The sequence below is a fragment of the Nansenia antarctica genome (assembly GCF_963989245.1).
Source record: "Nansenia antarctica genome assembly, chromosome: 5".
NCBI lineage: Eukaryota > Metazoa > Chordata > Actinopteri > Argentiniformes > Microstomatidae > Nansenia > Nansenia antarctica.
This window is the reverse complement of record NC_137690.1, coordinates 19,806,441-19,821,553: the sequence shown is the minus strand read 5'-3', so window position 1 is coordinate 19,821,553 and position 15,113 is coordinate 19,806,441. Positions and strand designations below refer to the sequence as shown.

The following is a 15,113-nucleotide window of genomic DNA, read 5'->3' as shown; positions in this document are numbered from 1 at the left end:
ACACGCACACACACACGCACACACACACACACACACACACACACACACACACACACACACACACACACACACACACACACACACTTATATCTTTATGACATGAGACCAATAGATGAGACAGACTCACGATCAGAACCGACCAATGAAAAGAACGGACACACTTCCTGTTGATGAAAAAAAAAAAAAATTTGCAGCAGCAACTGACACAGCTGGAGAGGGGGGGAGGCCAGGCCGGAGTGAACGCGAGCTACTCGGGGGGAATGGACTACGTTTGATCGGGAAAAGGTAAGCTTGACATACGTCATATCGATTTGGAAAACACATTTTAAGCGTACGTGCATAAGTGGACATTATGGTCGCATGTGTCAATAGGGCAGAAAGGTTTGCATTCTTGCCAGCACGTTAGCTTACTTGCTGGCTAGCATATACACGCCTAGCTCATTTGGGGGGAATTCGCCTCCTAGTGTAAAACGAGGCTTTTCCAAGTTCGCTTGCAAGTCATTTGGTGACGGTGTATGTACTATGTAGCCGGGCTATCGGCGATTCTATCACCAATGTTTGTAATGTCACGCCCACTAGATAACCTTATCTAAATAACGCTAACGTTAGCTAGTGTTGAAACACCGTTTTTTGTATGATTTAGCTAGCTAGGCTAGTAGTATTCGCCTGCCCGCCCTGGTAGGTGTAGTGGCAGGACTGTCCGTGTCCGGGCTAGCGGCGGAGCTCAGCTAGCAGGTTATGCTAACCAAGCTAAGGGTGTAGCGACTAGCGAAACCTTTTCGCAGATCGTCAGAAATGTGTCTGCTTTCAAGCTTTGCTCGTCTGAATACATTCGGGATAGATCTCGCTAGCTAACTTAAGCTAACTGACAAGCTTTGAAACGTTCTCCCTTTATACTTCTATCTAGCACTAGGCTGGCTAGCGAACTTTGTTTTAGGTTAATAGTCTGTTAAACTTAGCTACGGTAGCTAACGTTGGATAAAAAAAAACTCAAAAACCTTATCTAAGCCTCCCAGGCCATCCATAAAGAGGCTTTTATGTAGACGTGACGTCCGGCATGCAAAATCAGTGTTCACTGAATGTTTATATTTTGTGGAAGAACACTTGTGTAAAATTCCTTAAATGTGTCGATGGGCTGTATCCACGTATAGTATGGTGTCTAGGTTTTGGGATGTCAACTTCATGTGAGGCATCTGACCTTGATAACAGGTGAGATAAACTCACTGTGCTCTGTAGTTGTGTTGAATGTTGTAAACACACATCATGTCAATGGCATGGCAGTACAAAGTGCAGGGCCATCTAGGGTCATCCAGTGCACCTGGGTTCTCTTAGAATCTCAGGTCACCCGAAGCACTGTATTGCAACACAGTACCATTTAAATTAGAAAAATAAAGATCAGTTTATTTGTCCATTTACACAGGGTAGGCCTAACGTTTGCATAGCTCCCTAGATACACACACACACACACACACACACACACACACACACACACACACACACACACACACACACACACACACACACACACACAGGGCTTAGTCTTAGTCTATCTACACATAGGCCTACACAGAGAGGTCAGAGCAGAGGCCTTTGACTACTCTAGTGACAATGGTTTTGACTTGGTCACACACACCCGAACATGAGGTGAAATACATCACAGCAAACAGTTGTATTTCATCTAATGGAACTAGGGAAAATTGATACATAAATACATCCTGGACCATGCAGCCTTTTGGACTACTGTATTATCTGAGCCAGACAAGTCCCACTCAACCACTCTGAATATTTTCACTAGCTACAAGGCTTGTCAGAACAGACGGAGCCAAACCAATTAAGCGTTGTGCATGAGTAGGCATTATGGCTTTGCACCCGTTAAACCCCTGCATTTTTATAGTCATGGTTCTCTTCAGGATAAGATGTACAATTGTATTGGTTTGAGCCTCTTTCTGCCATCAGTGTCGATTGAGCAATACAAGATCAAACTGACGTATAGACAGTTTTTGGAAGAAAAGGACAGTAGTCCTGCATGGCCCTTTGTGTTCCTTTAACACAATTTGGTAACACTGTTCCCATCTCAGTGGTGAGTTGGCTACTCCAAGAATGATTAAGGGACACTTGAAATTATAATAATAATAATAATAATAATAATAATACATTAGACTTATATAGCGCTTTTCTAGACACTAGAACTCTTGGAAGCTAAAAATGATAAGACTAGGTAGGTTGAGGTTCATTTCTGAATTCAACAGGAGGATTTGAATTCTCTGCACAGTGTCTTTAAGCAATAGGGAAGTATTTTTAGGTGCTTATTAGGCTATGCCCAGCAAATATGCAAAGCCTGATTTCCCCTGCTAATTTTGTAGCCATTTTTTAATTAGGCCTGTTCTTCTCGTCGTTGTGCTGCAGTCTCGTTAAGGCACCTCGGCTATCAGTTTCTCTGGTCATTCAATTTTTCTTTCCCCAAAGGGACTATACAGAATGGAGACTGAATGGCGATACGAACAGCCAACGTAAGTGGTTGGCATGGCAGTAAGCTTAAAGAGATTTTATTGACATTTAAGAGACATTTAGAATAGAGTAGGTTATGATATCTTGTGTAGATGGTTATTTTTTGAAGTGAGTATTACTGGGATGCAAATTATAAAAACATGAGCATAGTCAGGACAGGTTCATTAGGCTTGCTGTCGGAGGGGGTAGATCATGATATTATGGGCACTTAAGTATTCACAATGAAATTGTAATTGGCAAGGACTTCAACTCAATATTCAATTATACCACCCATACAATGCCAGAGCGTGCCCTCAGCCTCTGCACTGCTGAACGAAATGACCAACGTATGACCACCTACAACTGAACTGTCCCTCCTGAGACTTCTACTACCCCCCCTCTACTGTTTCCCCAGTGTCCAAAAAAACAAAAAGAAGAAAAAATAAAAACTTCCTTCTTCTAGCACGATGACTGCCAATGATTCCAGGCCTGAGCATAGATTACTTTTTCCTGCTATGACTGGTGGATAGATGATTCACTTAATCGAATGTATTTATTGTAAGTTACTTTGGATAAAGGCGTCTGCTAAGTACCAAAAATGGAAATGAGAATGACCCATGTCAACTAAACTTTCTGGTGTACAGCGTACTTCTTAGCAGGACCTGTACATGTATTAGGCCACAGTGTGCCTCAAATTCAGCACAGTATTTCAACACACTTGCACGTGTTCTACTCTCTACAGTGCAGTTAAAATAGCCGAATCCCTCCACATTTTCCTCCTAAGATCCATTTCTCAGAAGTCTCCCACTCTGCAGACCTTTTGTTGCCCATCTCATATTGCTCCGCTATGCCTTGCTTGTTTAGCAATTTTTGCTTGGGACGTGCTGCAAGTTGTTTTGCAAAATAGGCAAAATGCAGCTTATCTTGACATGCTTTCATTGCGTCTCTGCTAGTGCTGACATTCCTTTTTTTACAATTCTGTTTTTCAAAAATGTGAGTGATGGGCTGGTTTTGGAGGTTGTCTTTGAAGCCTAGTTGTTGTTTTTTCTTTCTCTGCCACAGGCCCACATTTTGCCTGTGAAGGCACATAGTAGCCTAAATGAAACATTAGAGTTCCTCTGACCATGGCCTCCCTACCACAGATCAGTGGTCTTTAAGGTCAGAAATTATACATATATGTTTTTGTTGTAATCTCATCTCAGAGATTACTCAAATCCAAGAATAAGATGCCAGAATCGGGCCATGCAAACTAAAGCAAGTCTGTTTCCCATCCAGCCCATTTGAGCCTTGCCTGTGACCCTAACCCCCTGGGTTCAGCTCAGTCACTGAGCATGCATTCTTTGGCTATCCTTCAACTTGGCTCTCGGTGCAGTGTGCATGATGTTGGCAGAGGCCACTGATACATTTAATATGCATGCTATATTTGAAAGCCCCATAATGGCACAGTGAAAATAATGTATACTTCTCTTTTCCCTTTCTCTCTCTGTTGTGCGTCTTTCAATTCCTCTTCCCCTGTGCCAGGATGAGAACATATGGTTAGTGGGACAGGTGTCTTGGCAGGCCTTGGCAATTGGAGAAATTGTTTACGTTCTCAAACTGCTGACAGAGACTCAATGTGCAGAAGCTCATGCTGAATTGCCAGGGAGAGGCAGGGAGGAGGAGTGGGAGAGATGGGGCAGATGGAGTGGGGGGAGAAGAGGGCAGAGCTGGAGAACTGAGACAGACCAGTTTTTGTAGTGTACTTAGTTGCCAAAAGGGGATAGGCCTACATTTGCCCATAGCCAAGACCTATATCCCTGTTGTTTGGACTGCTCTAACCTCATAATCATGTCCCTCAAAACCAGTGGTTGAGCAAGTTTACCCTCTGTTCGAGTGGGAAGCATACATTTTCTTTTTTATCTTCTTAACAAACCGTGTTCATTGCTGATGTGGGTGTATTCAAGAGTAACAATTTACAGCTAGGGCCCTTGCTTAACAAACAGAACCAGTTTTTCTTTTCATTGCCAAAACGTATAGAAACAACAACATAGCAATGAAGAAATAACCTGCAAATGAAATACTTTTCACAATCCACCCCACATGGGGACTTGTGTCCTTGTTGTATACCAATGCATTTCAAATCAGTGCTGTAGTATGGTATACTTTGACTTCTCCCTGATGTTTAACGGGGTTACTATGTTTGTGTTATGAGGATTAACTCTTCACTCCAGATTAAACATCTATGTTTATTATTATGAGATTATTATTTATTTTTTTCGGTGTTATTGTCAGGTGTTTTCTGTGTAGGCTACTCCTAACACCAGAGACCGCCTGCATTTTGAAAGGGGTGGAATGAATATGCTCTTGACTCTTGACGCCATCTCAAAACTTGGATGAGGCTGCAGTTGTCCTTACAGTCATTCCTTTGGCAAATGACTGTGAAATTGCCCAGCTGTGGTCTTATTTCAAGTCCAGATCTCTTATGAGAGTCAATTAGGTCAACAGTTTATCCTAGCTTAACCAGAGAACTGCTATATAACTGAAATGGCCTCGGTCAAATACGTGCAGTCATCATAATTGTCCAGTAGCTAGGCCTAGCCCACTTATCTGAATAATCTTGAGAAATCATATTTTTGGTCAAGTACTATGGAAGCATTATAGGGCTACAATTTATTTCTGAAAACAAATGGACGTCCTTTTTTGCTCTTGCTGCCAAGTAATGGGAGGGCCATGTTGAAAACATACTATATTTCTCAGGCCAGTGTGAAGGTGGAATGCTGTCGGCTGTAGGGTGCTTCGTGTTGGCATATTTCTGGCATAGACTGCCAAAGGGTTACTCATATTCAACTCTCTTTGCCTTCTTACGTGGGTGTTATTTTTTAAATGCTAATGTTAGGCAAGAAGATGTTGCCAATGTTAAACTAGCTAGATTGTCTGTCAATGTATGCCTAACCCATGGTTATGGTTTTGTAAATGGTAAAGCAATTTTGAAATGAGTTGGCTTAAAATGGTGTTAACTAAAGCATGGCCTATAGGCCTATGTTGGGAAATGTATTACTAGGCTTAATTGTTTTTCTCTTAATTTCTTTTGTCCCAGGCTGTCGACAAACTGGAGAGACATATCCAAGTCATGGACGACGGCAACGCCTACATTGAGGTTGACGTGCCGGAGTTCAGCAGCACCGTCCTCAGCCAACTCAATGAGCTGCGGCTGCAGGGGAAGCTATGCGATATCATCGTTCACATCCAGGGTCAGCCGTTCCGCGCTCACAAGGCCGTGCTAGCAGCCAGCTCGCCGTACTTCCGCGACCACTCGGCCCTCAGCACTATGAGCGGCCTCTCAATCTCCGTCATAAAGAGCCCCGAGGTGTTTGAGCAGCTGCTGGCCTTCTGTTACACAGGCCGCATGTCCCTGCAGCTCAAGGATGTCATCAGCTTCCTCACTGCCGCCAGCTTCCTGCAGATGCAGGCCATCATTGATAAGTGCACCCATCTCCTGGAGGGCATCCACTCCAAGATCAGCCTCCCCGCCAACGCAGACAGCCCCGACAAGGAGGGCTCCCAGGCCAGCCGCAACGGTGTCAAAGACAGCAACCTGTTCATCAACCCCACCCAGATCTCCCCCCCATATTACTCCCGGCAGAGCCACTCTGGCATAATGGAGGCCCGCGCTGAGCTGGCAGGGAAAGGCCCGGGCAGGGTGCGTCAGCAGGACGAGGGCCACTCAGACCGGTGCAGCAGTGACGGTGTGTCAGAGCAGGAGGCAGCGATGGAGGGGGAGCCTGAACAGGTGGACCTGATTGGGAAGGACGGACTGGTCACGGACGTACATGTGAAGCTTGAGAAGACGGACAGGCCCAGCTACTCGGACAGCTCATCAGCTGGAGACGATGGCTACCACACAGAGCTGGTGGACGGGGAACAAGTGCTGGCCGTCAGTGTGGGCTCCTACGGCCCCGTCATCCAGCCGGCCGGTTACACTTACTCAGGGCTGTCCTCCCCCTGCTTCGTCAGCCTCAGCAGCTCCAGCCCCTCCCGCTCCATGCTCAGTGGCTTCAGAGGGGGGCGAGCCAGGGCCAAGAGGCCAGTGGCCGTCCCAGCCGAGGTCATTAATCAGCTCAAAGTAGGCGCAGACGACAGTGAGCCAGTGTTGGGCACCGCAGGCTTTGAGAATGATGTCCGAGAGCGGAGCCTGCGCAGCCAGTGGTACCCCTACAACGAGAGGCTCATCTGCATCTACTGTGGCAAGTCCTTCAACCAGAAGGGCAGCCTGGATCGCCACATGCGCCTGCACATGGGAATCACACCGTTCGTTTGCAAGTTCTGCGGTAAGAAGTACACCCGGAAAGACCAGCTGGAGTACCACATCCGCGGCCACACAGACAACAAGCCCTTCCACTGCCAGATCTGTGGCAAATGCTTCCCCTTCCAGGGCACCCTCAACCAGCACCTGAGGAAGAAGCACTTGGGCGCTACAGAGAGCAGCAATCACATGGACTCTCCGGAGAGGACGGAGGGAATCTCAGGTCAGAAGGACCCTGAGGATGCTCCCGAGGGCATGGCTTTTGAGGCACAGTATGCAGAGGAGGCGCCAGCTAACGACATGGAAGAGAGTTCAAAGTGCAGCCCGGAGGAGGCTCAGGCATCTAGATGTGATTATTAGGCCCACATTCTGGTTGAGGAAGCTTTAAGATATGTTATTTTAAATGTTAAGGATTGGTTTTGGAATAGGTTCCTTCAAATGTTGAACCTATGTTCTGCCTGTCCATTTTTGTGAAAGTCAATTGTTGTCGAACATAGAAGCAGAAAAGAAAAGGGTGCTTTTTAAATCAATTCTTTCAAAGGGAAGAAGGAGTATCAACTTACTATTGATGAGGTGGTCTCAATAATCAAGGCCTCCCTTTTTTTATTTTATTCTTTCCATGTTTTTTAAAACATATTTACAGAGTAATATAGGCATGTTGCAATAATTGATAATGTGAAAGCTCTGGTAAGATGCTTATCATATCACGATTTTACCTGACCTGTTTTTGCACACGTGGCCAAAGGAGGTCACATACTCACAAGGAATGATTTTTCTGCCAGTGTAAAGCTTTTGTGTGACATATCCGTTCAATACCTCATGATACAACTACATACTCATAACAGACAGTATTTTAGCTTTTATGAAACTCCACCTGGTTCTACCTCATAGCCAAGAACCTAACACGAACAGAAGTGTTCTCCGTACAACTACCGTTTTTTTTGTTTTGCGGTCTAATGTGTTTCATTTGCCAAACTCTAGGCAGAACATCCTCTCAACACAAAGCCTTGATACTTGAGTGAAATATTCCTTGCTGATTGTATGAATTCTGGATTGTGTCCTTGTTCAACATTCATGTCAGCCAGGATATAATGTGGTCAAAGAAGGTGCTACAATAAGGTGTAGGCTATAGAAAAAATTAAGTAAATTTGCATTGGGCGAGCTCCAAGAGGATAGTGAATAAAAGTGAAAGATGACATGATTTTTTATAATGTCACTATGTAGCCAATATCTATTTTACTTCTCATAACATCACAAGCAGATGGTTGTTTCATCTGCCTCCTCTCACTACTTGGTCATTCAGTTGGTCAAGGTGTGTTTGTTCAGATGCTGTTCATCCTCATGGTGGATGATTGATCCTCATACACAGTGTGAAGTCATTTAGAGTGTCTTACATTCTGGTGGCGTTTCTTATTCCCAGTCCTTTTATGTGAAACCGTTGTTTGCTTGTCTGGAGATTACTGTATGTTCAGTGCACCTCACAGAGACAGAGTTCCTCATCATTAGCTTGGCACAGCAGGAGCAGTTGTGGATCTCCGCATGTAATCAATATGCTCAGAATATGCAAACAGAAAGAACAAAGGAATATCAGCCATCTTGCCATGGCATTTCTCTTCACGCTCCATTACATAAGAGCACTTGTTCTCTTGTCTTGTGTTTTTCATTGATTGTGTCTACCCATTTTCTGATTGGACATAGCTGTTGTGACAAGGGGATCAAGCAGGACTACACGTTCTCAGCGTTATCCCTCTTAGGTAAAATAGGAATAGAGTTTGATCAGGGACGGAAGGTAAAGGAGTTTGAGAAAAGCTTGTGATCCAAAGTAATGGTGCACTTTTTGTCAGTAGACTTACCTGAATGGTGACCTGGTAATAATATGTTTTGTTCATTTTTCTCATTCTTCCTCTGCGTAGTTGTGACCATAGTTTTATTCAAATGAGAATTGCAGTACAACTGTGTAAGCCCATTTGACAACAGTTGTTCTCAGTGTTAGTAAGTAATCATCAAAGGCACTGCCAGCTTTCATGTTTAAATCCTGTGTGATTGTTTTGTGAGCTTAAGGTCTCATGGCTCTGCACAATTCAGAACTTTTCATTTGAACAGATTCTATTTTTTCGTGTCATCTTAATTCACATCACTGTTTTGTTGGGGAGGGGGGCACTACATGTCTTTATACAGATTTCTATTGTGCATCATTTAATTCACTCAGCATTGTGATGCACAACGATATGCCATGGCATAGTTATATGGGGTTATAGGTCATTCTTACTGTGTAATTCTAAATTACCCAGGTAGGCTTTATCATTTTATCAGGGCTATTCATTGGCCAATAGTTGCCCTAATGGGTAAGTCCAGAGAAAGCTCTGTTTTGATTTAGTGGATGAGACTTAGATCAGGGTGTGGTAAGCTGGTTCCTGGAGAGCACTTTTTGACAAGTTATCTTAAATTAAATGTAAATCTTGCCCCCTTCTTCGTCATCGTGCTTTCTCCTTTTGCATTACACCAGTGCGGTCTTTTTATTATTACGTAACTCCTCAAAAAAAGTTCGGAAATGTTATTTCGGTCGATTATTCCTCACCTTTAATAATACCAATTGGTATTGTATTTTATATCATTGGAAAATCTCCTGTGCAGATCACAATTCCTAAATTTCGTTGTTTGGTACCTGTACTGTAGCAATGACAATAAAGTCCATTCATTCATTCAAAGCCTGATTAGTCACCTTTACAACAAGGTACACCTTAAGGATCATGCATTCGTTGAATGAGCAACACAGCTAAACACGTGGGTGGCCAAAATCCCCGGCAATATTCTTCTGTTGGTATTCACTCTCGTTTTTAGTTGCTTGGTGGATTGGATGATTGCACTCTCCCACAGTAATAAGGAAAAAACAACACATATTGGCCATTTTTACACTTTATTCATTTTACACTGTCAGGGACCTCAGTAGCGTGTGGAAGATCCATACGCAGTCACAACAGCTTGGCACCTCCTCCTCATGCTGGTCACCAGCCTGGTCACACACTGCTGGTCCAGAATTTGGGAGTGGAGAGGATGGAATGGCCTGACCTAAACCCAATTGAACACTTGTGGGATCAGCTTGGGCGTGCTGTACGTGCCAGAGAGACCAACGCAACCATGTTGGCTGACTTGCGGTAAATCTTGGTTGAGGAATGGGATGCCATCCCACAGCAGTGTGTGACCAGGCTGGTGACCAGCATGAGGAGGAGGTGCCAAGCTGTTGTGACTGCGTATGGATCTTCCACACACTACTGAGGTCCCTGACAGTGTAAAATGAGTGTAAAAATGGCCAATATGTGTTGTTTTTCCCTTATTACTGTGGGAGAGTGCAATCATCTAATCCACCAAGCAACTCAAAACGAGAGTGAATACCAACAGAAGAATATTGCAGGGAATTTTGACAAATTTTGGGCTGCTACCCACACGTTTAGCTGTGTTGCTCATTCCACGAATGCATGATCCTTACAAGTTGTACCTCGTTGTAAAGGTGACTAATCAGGCTTTCCAACAATAGAAAATACAATTGGTATTATTAAAGGGGAGGAATAATCGACTGAAATAACGTTTCCGAACTTATTTTCTGTGTTTATGTTTGAATTATTATGTTTTATGACAAAGCACACACAACCACAAGTAATGCAAGGAGCTGTAACAGTGCCTAATTGCTTAGCAATCCACTGTTTATAGAGAGGTGTCTTTTGAAAAGCCTAATGTTGTTATTGTAGCACTGTCATTACAAGTGCAATCTGGGATTCAAACAACAAGTGGTAACTCCATTTTTGGGGGGTTAACAGCTTAACAGCTGAGGGCCTGGAGAAATGTAACCACTCTCAAATGCATGGAAGGAGCTATGGATTACTGACAATCCATGAGATCAAAATGATAACTTCAACCATGTTTTGAAGCTATACAGTTTTTTTGCAACTGCATTGTTTGCAAACAATGGAGTAAAACAAGCTCATGTTTTAGGTTCTGATGGGGGGAGGGGGGGGGGGGGGGGTGTAAGACTGTTGAACTATGTTCATGGGGCATAGTTAAGTGATATTCTTCAAGGATCGGTGGCTATATGTTATTAATTTAAAAGTCAAAAAGTGGATGTACCAATCCCAGATAGCCCCTTTTAAGATACCTGTACTGTACCATGTTTTAGTGTTCTTTTCTTATCAAGATCATGACCAGCCCCTTGCCTTTGACCTAATTCATTTTCATTGTGTCGCTGTGATTTAGTTTCCTATTTCAGTTTGGTGCTATTTTGCTTTTATATCCATATCTTAATGTTAGGTCATCCATGCAGTCTTTTTCCACTGAATTATAACAACACAAACGGCTCATTATTTAATGACCATCTTGTTTCACCAGATGCCATTGCAATTGTTCAGTTAAGAACCAAATGGACCCTTCTATGAGAGCTGACTGTCTCCTATTATTATTGCTGATTTTGGCCTCCTGTGCAGATCGGAATGATAGGCTTTTTCACTTTAATTTTTGTTTGTTTTATGTTTGTTTTCTCCATCTAGGCCTAAACACCATATCATTGACAGTGTCATTGCCTAGTCACTTACTACACTCTCTATGCTCCTCTGAATGCCTACAAGGTTGTGATAATACTCTTCAAGCAGAACTGACTTCATCGACCTGTCTAAAGTCTTATAAGTCTGCTCTCAGAGATTTTTAGGTAATTGGCTTTTTAATAGAACATAGTCCTTCACATGATCTTTGATGTTATTGGCAGAACAGGGACAGGCTGCTATCGATTATTGTGCCAGCAAACCAAAGAATTAACCCATTAGGTGATCCTCCATATAGTAATCAGGAAGGCAAATGGTCTATGTAATTTATTGGAAACTAGTCAGGAGGGTTGGGTTATCTACATTAGATGTATCCTAGTGACCCCATTTCCTTTTACTCGTTCTCTGTTCCCTATTGTCCTGACACAATGCAGTCCAATCTGACTATTTCTGATCTATTTTAGGGTTAGAACATTGATGAAGCCATAGTGAAATTACCCATGTTTGTTTATGCACAAAACCTAGAATTTGTTGAGAAAAATGGATGGCATCTGAAACATCATCTGTGCCTTGCCACAACAACTATCCCTAGCTTTAAATTCATGGTTCTGGCATGTCGACCTTGTGCCTCTCCTATGTAAAGACTAAAGAGGATATTGTGTTATAGATTATGCAAGAAGTGCCCACAAAGGGATAGGGACATAATTGAGATTTGTTCAGCAGGGAGGAAACGTCTGAACGATTTGCCCATGTTGATCGCATTGTAGTTGGTGGAATAGCCCTTCCTTACCTTTCCCTTCTCAATAGACTCCTTATCCATTGATTATGTGATGGAGTGTAGTTATGGTGATGTGGTCATTTGTGGTCATCTAATCACACTCGGATGAGCCGTTCCTCTGTTCAGATTGTTTGTATGACAATTTGTAGGCCTATACTGTATCCTTTCTCTGTTAGCACTGAGGACAATCTAAAGAAATCTCCTTCTTTCAAGATTCCTTTTGGAACATTTGGCCGAGGGGACAGCTGCTTGATAATGAGCAGATTCATTTTTTTTAAAGAAAAGTCGAGCAGAGCGAAAAAAATTAAAGCTTGCCCTGTTATAGCTGTTTTGCACGTCGCTCACCCACACAATTGTATAGAAATGCCAATGGCTGTTTTGGAACTCAACATTAGTTCTTGTTTTGTCTCATCTGGCATGCACTTAGAGATAACCTGTCTTTGATACATACATATTCCAGAGGGGATTTACTTATCATTCTAGTTTCCCCCGTAAGGGACTCCGCTATAATGGCCTCAATTACTTTATTTCAATAGGGACCTTTTTACCCTTAAATGGTGCTTTTAGACTGGTCAGGTTATTTATTGATTTTTATATACATATGACTATACACATGCATATATACATTATAGGGGAATGGAGGGTAATTTGTGTAAATGCTTTTATAACCAATAGTTACTAATGCCACAACACTCACCAACCAACTGAACCTGATACTTATTTACATTCACTCTTTTTGTTCCAAGCTTCACAGAAAAGCAGGAGAGGCTTATGGGCCAGAAGTAATCAAAAGGAAGTGTTTACAGGGAAGGCTGTTCGACTACTTTTTTGAATTTGCAGCTCGTCCTATTCCTTTTTTTAAACTGAATAACTTCAGGTAGTTTATGAACACTGATATAGACTTAGAAAAATCTTGAAGTCTTCCACAGCTTCTCCTCTTTCAACCTCTCTCCACTGTGTAATATACAAAAGCAATAACCTTTTTAAAAAGTGGTGTATTGGTATCAGTGAATCAAAATCTTGGCCTCATGTCTCAAATAAAATAAAATAAAAACTATGTCAGGGAGCTGTTGAATTGAAGTAGGATGAGGACAGTTTGATATTGATTTATTTTTATATATTTTGTGAATCTTTGGACAGGTTGAGTGAATGATGCTCATTAGTGGAGACTAGTGTGACTGGTCATCTAAGTACGCATCTGAAGCCTACGACTGTCAGTGAACTGCAATGTAATAGCAGAGCGTGTGGTTCAGTCAGCAACTCAATGGCACTGGTTAAAAGTTGCACCTCCATCTGTGTCAAATAATGAAAGGGATTTAGGGCTGTATAGCCACAGAATGGGAGTGGCAACCTGTTTTCATGCTCAAACGGAATGGTCTACCCTATACCCTCAAGTACAGAGACACATGACAGTGCAGATGTACATAGTCAGGGCCAGAGACGAAGTGGTCAGTGCTGCTTTAAGTGGTTACATGTTAAGACTGACCTATTTCTTTCTCAATGTGAAACTCCTTGGTCTCTGACATTCTGTGGTCTCTGATTTTTCATGTACCGGTATTGGTAATATGGCAAAAAAAGAAAAGAAAGTAGAACTCAGGGTATAGTGTTAAAGTGGTCACTCTGGGCCTACTGCTCATGTCCATAGAATACAATGTGCACTTCTCTTCAGGTGGGGAAACAAGTCCAGTCAGTGGTTCCCAAATATTCTGCCTCAGGGGTCTCACTGAATGTTTCCCGTTCCCTCTCTGCATGCATGTGACAAGCACAGAGCTTCAAGCCTGAGGTACAGGGGAGACCATTAGTTTGACCATAATGTATGCAGCTGTCTGTCCACCTCCCTCTTGTCCACTCTACATACAACCTCACAACCCAACTGTGAACCTCAGAACTCTACTGTTTTGTACAACTATGAAGAAAATAAAGCTAGCTAGAGCTGATGCTGTAACTATTAACTTGCCATTTATGAATTTTATTTTATAGCATGAAATATAAGATATATTTATTCAAATTATATATTTTACTCATAATCATTCTGTGCTGCTTTATTTTGGTTCTTAAGCCTGTAAATTGCTTTTTTATGATACAAAGAAATGTCAATAGAATTTGTTTGTTTGTAAAATAAAGATGCTGATTTGGCAACACAGTCCTGTCTTGTGAATTTGTTGTTGTGGATACATGAGTAAACTAAATAGGGTGTTTTTTTATGATGACCACAATGAAGGTGTGGATAAACTGATTGCATTCATATGATTTTCCAGTAGAGGGAGGTGTTTCATTAAAAATCACTAGTCCATTCCAAGGCAGGGGCATCATCTGATCTGAAAATACAAGATCGGCGGAAGCAATATGGTGAATACCTACTACACTGAACGTGTATTTCACTTCACCTATGCTTTTACATCAGAGCTTGTGACTGTTAGGGGTGACATCCACTTATTATAGGACAAATGAAAGGCCAAATGACCAAAAACTATGTTTTAAGTGAGAAGTTATTGCTTGCCAAAAGCCACAAGACCGGAAAAAAAAACAATTAACATCACCTCCCACCAGTGGCGGACTCAGGCTGTTTGAAGGGCAGGGGCGGAAAGAAAAAAAGGGCACCTACTGCACAACATGGGACCCCATCAGTGCACATGGTCAAGTTTAGACCATTAGAAGGGCAGCCAATAGGGCACATCCTCTCATTTCCGCCACTCAAAAGGGCACTTAAGCGAGACGTTTTTCAACTGTGGGGGCACCAGGAGGGGCAGTCGCCCCCTGCCCCCCCTTGAGTCTGCCAGTGCCCCTCTGTGATCTCTGCTCGTATTAAACACCGGCTTACTGTACAGAAATCTTAGAATAGGAGTGATTGAAGAGAAGGCAAGTCGAAACAGGAACAAACACTTCAAGCTGATCTTCCTGCCATGACACCATGGCCTCCTGTATTCTCTCTGGCAAACCTATGGAAACACCTTTATAAAAATCCCACTGGTCAATATTGAAATCCTATGACATGCTGTTTGCATAGACATAGTATCTATTAAACTGTCTACCACAT

General features: G+C 42.7%; 1 protein-coding gene across 1 annotated transcript; it reads left to right on the top strand.

Annotated features, from left to right (window-relative positions):
- The first annotated feature begins 216 nt into the window (after nt 1–216).
- On the top strand, nt 217–14,219 carry zbtb34 (zinc finger and BTB domain containing 34). Its single transcript, XM_080532031.1, has 2 exons — nt 217–285; nt 5,564–14,219. Exon 2 carries the CDS (start codon nt 5,597–5,599, stop codon nt 7,127–7,129), a length of 1,533 nt encoding a protein of 510 aa, XP_080388157.1. The 5' UTR covers nt 217–285; nt 5,564–5,596; the 3' UTR covers nt 7,130–14,219.
- Nucleotides 14,220–15,113: the final 894 nt, after the last annotated feature.

What these genes read in the sequence shown, in the direction of transcription:
- zbtb34 (XM_080532031.1), top strand. Translation starts at nt 5,597, where the DNA reads ATGGACGACGGCAACGCCTACATTGAGGTTGACGTGCCGGAGTTCAGC.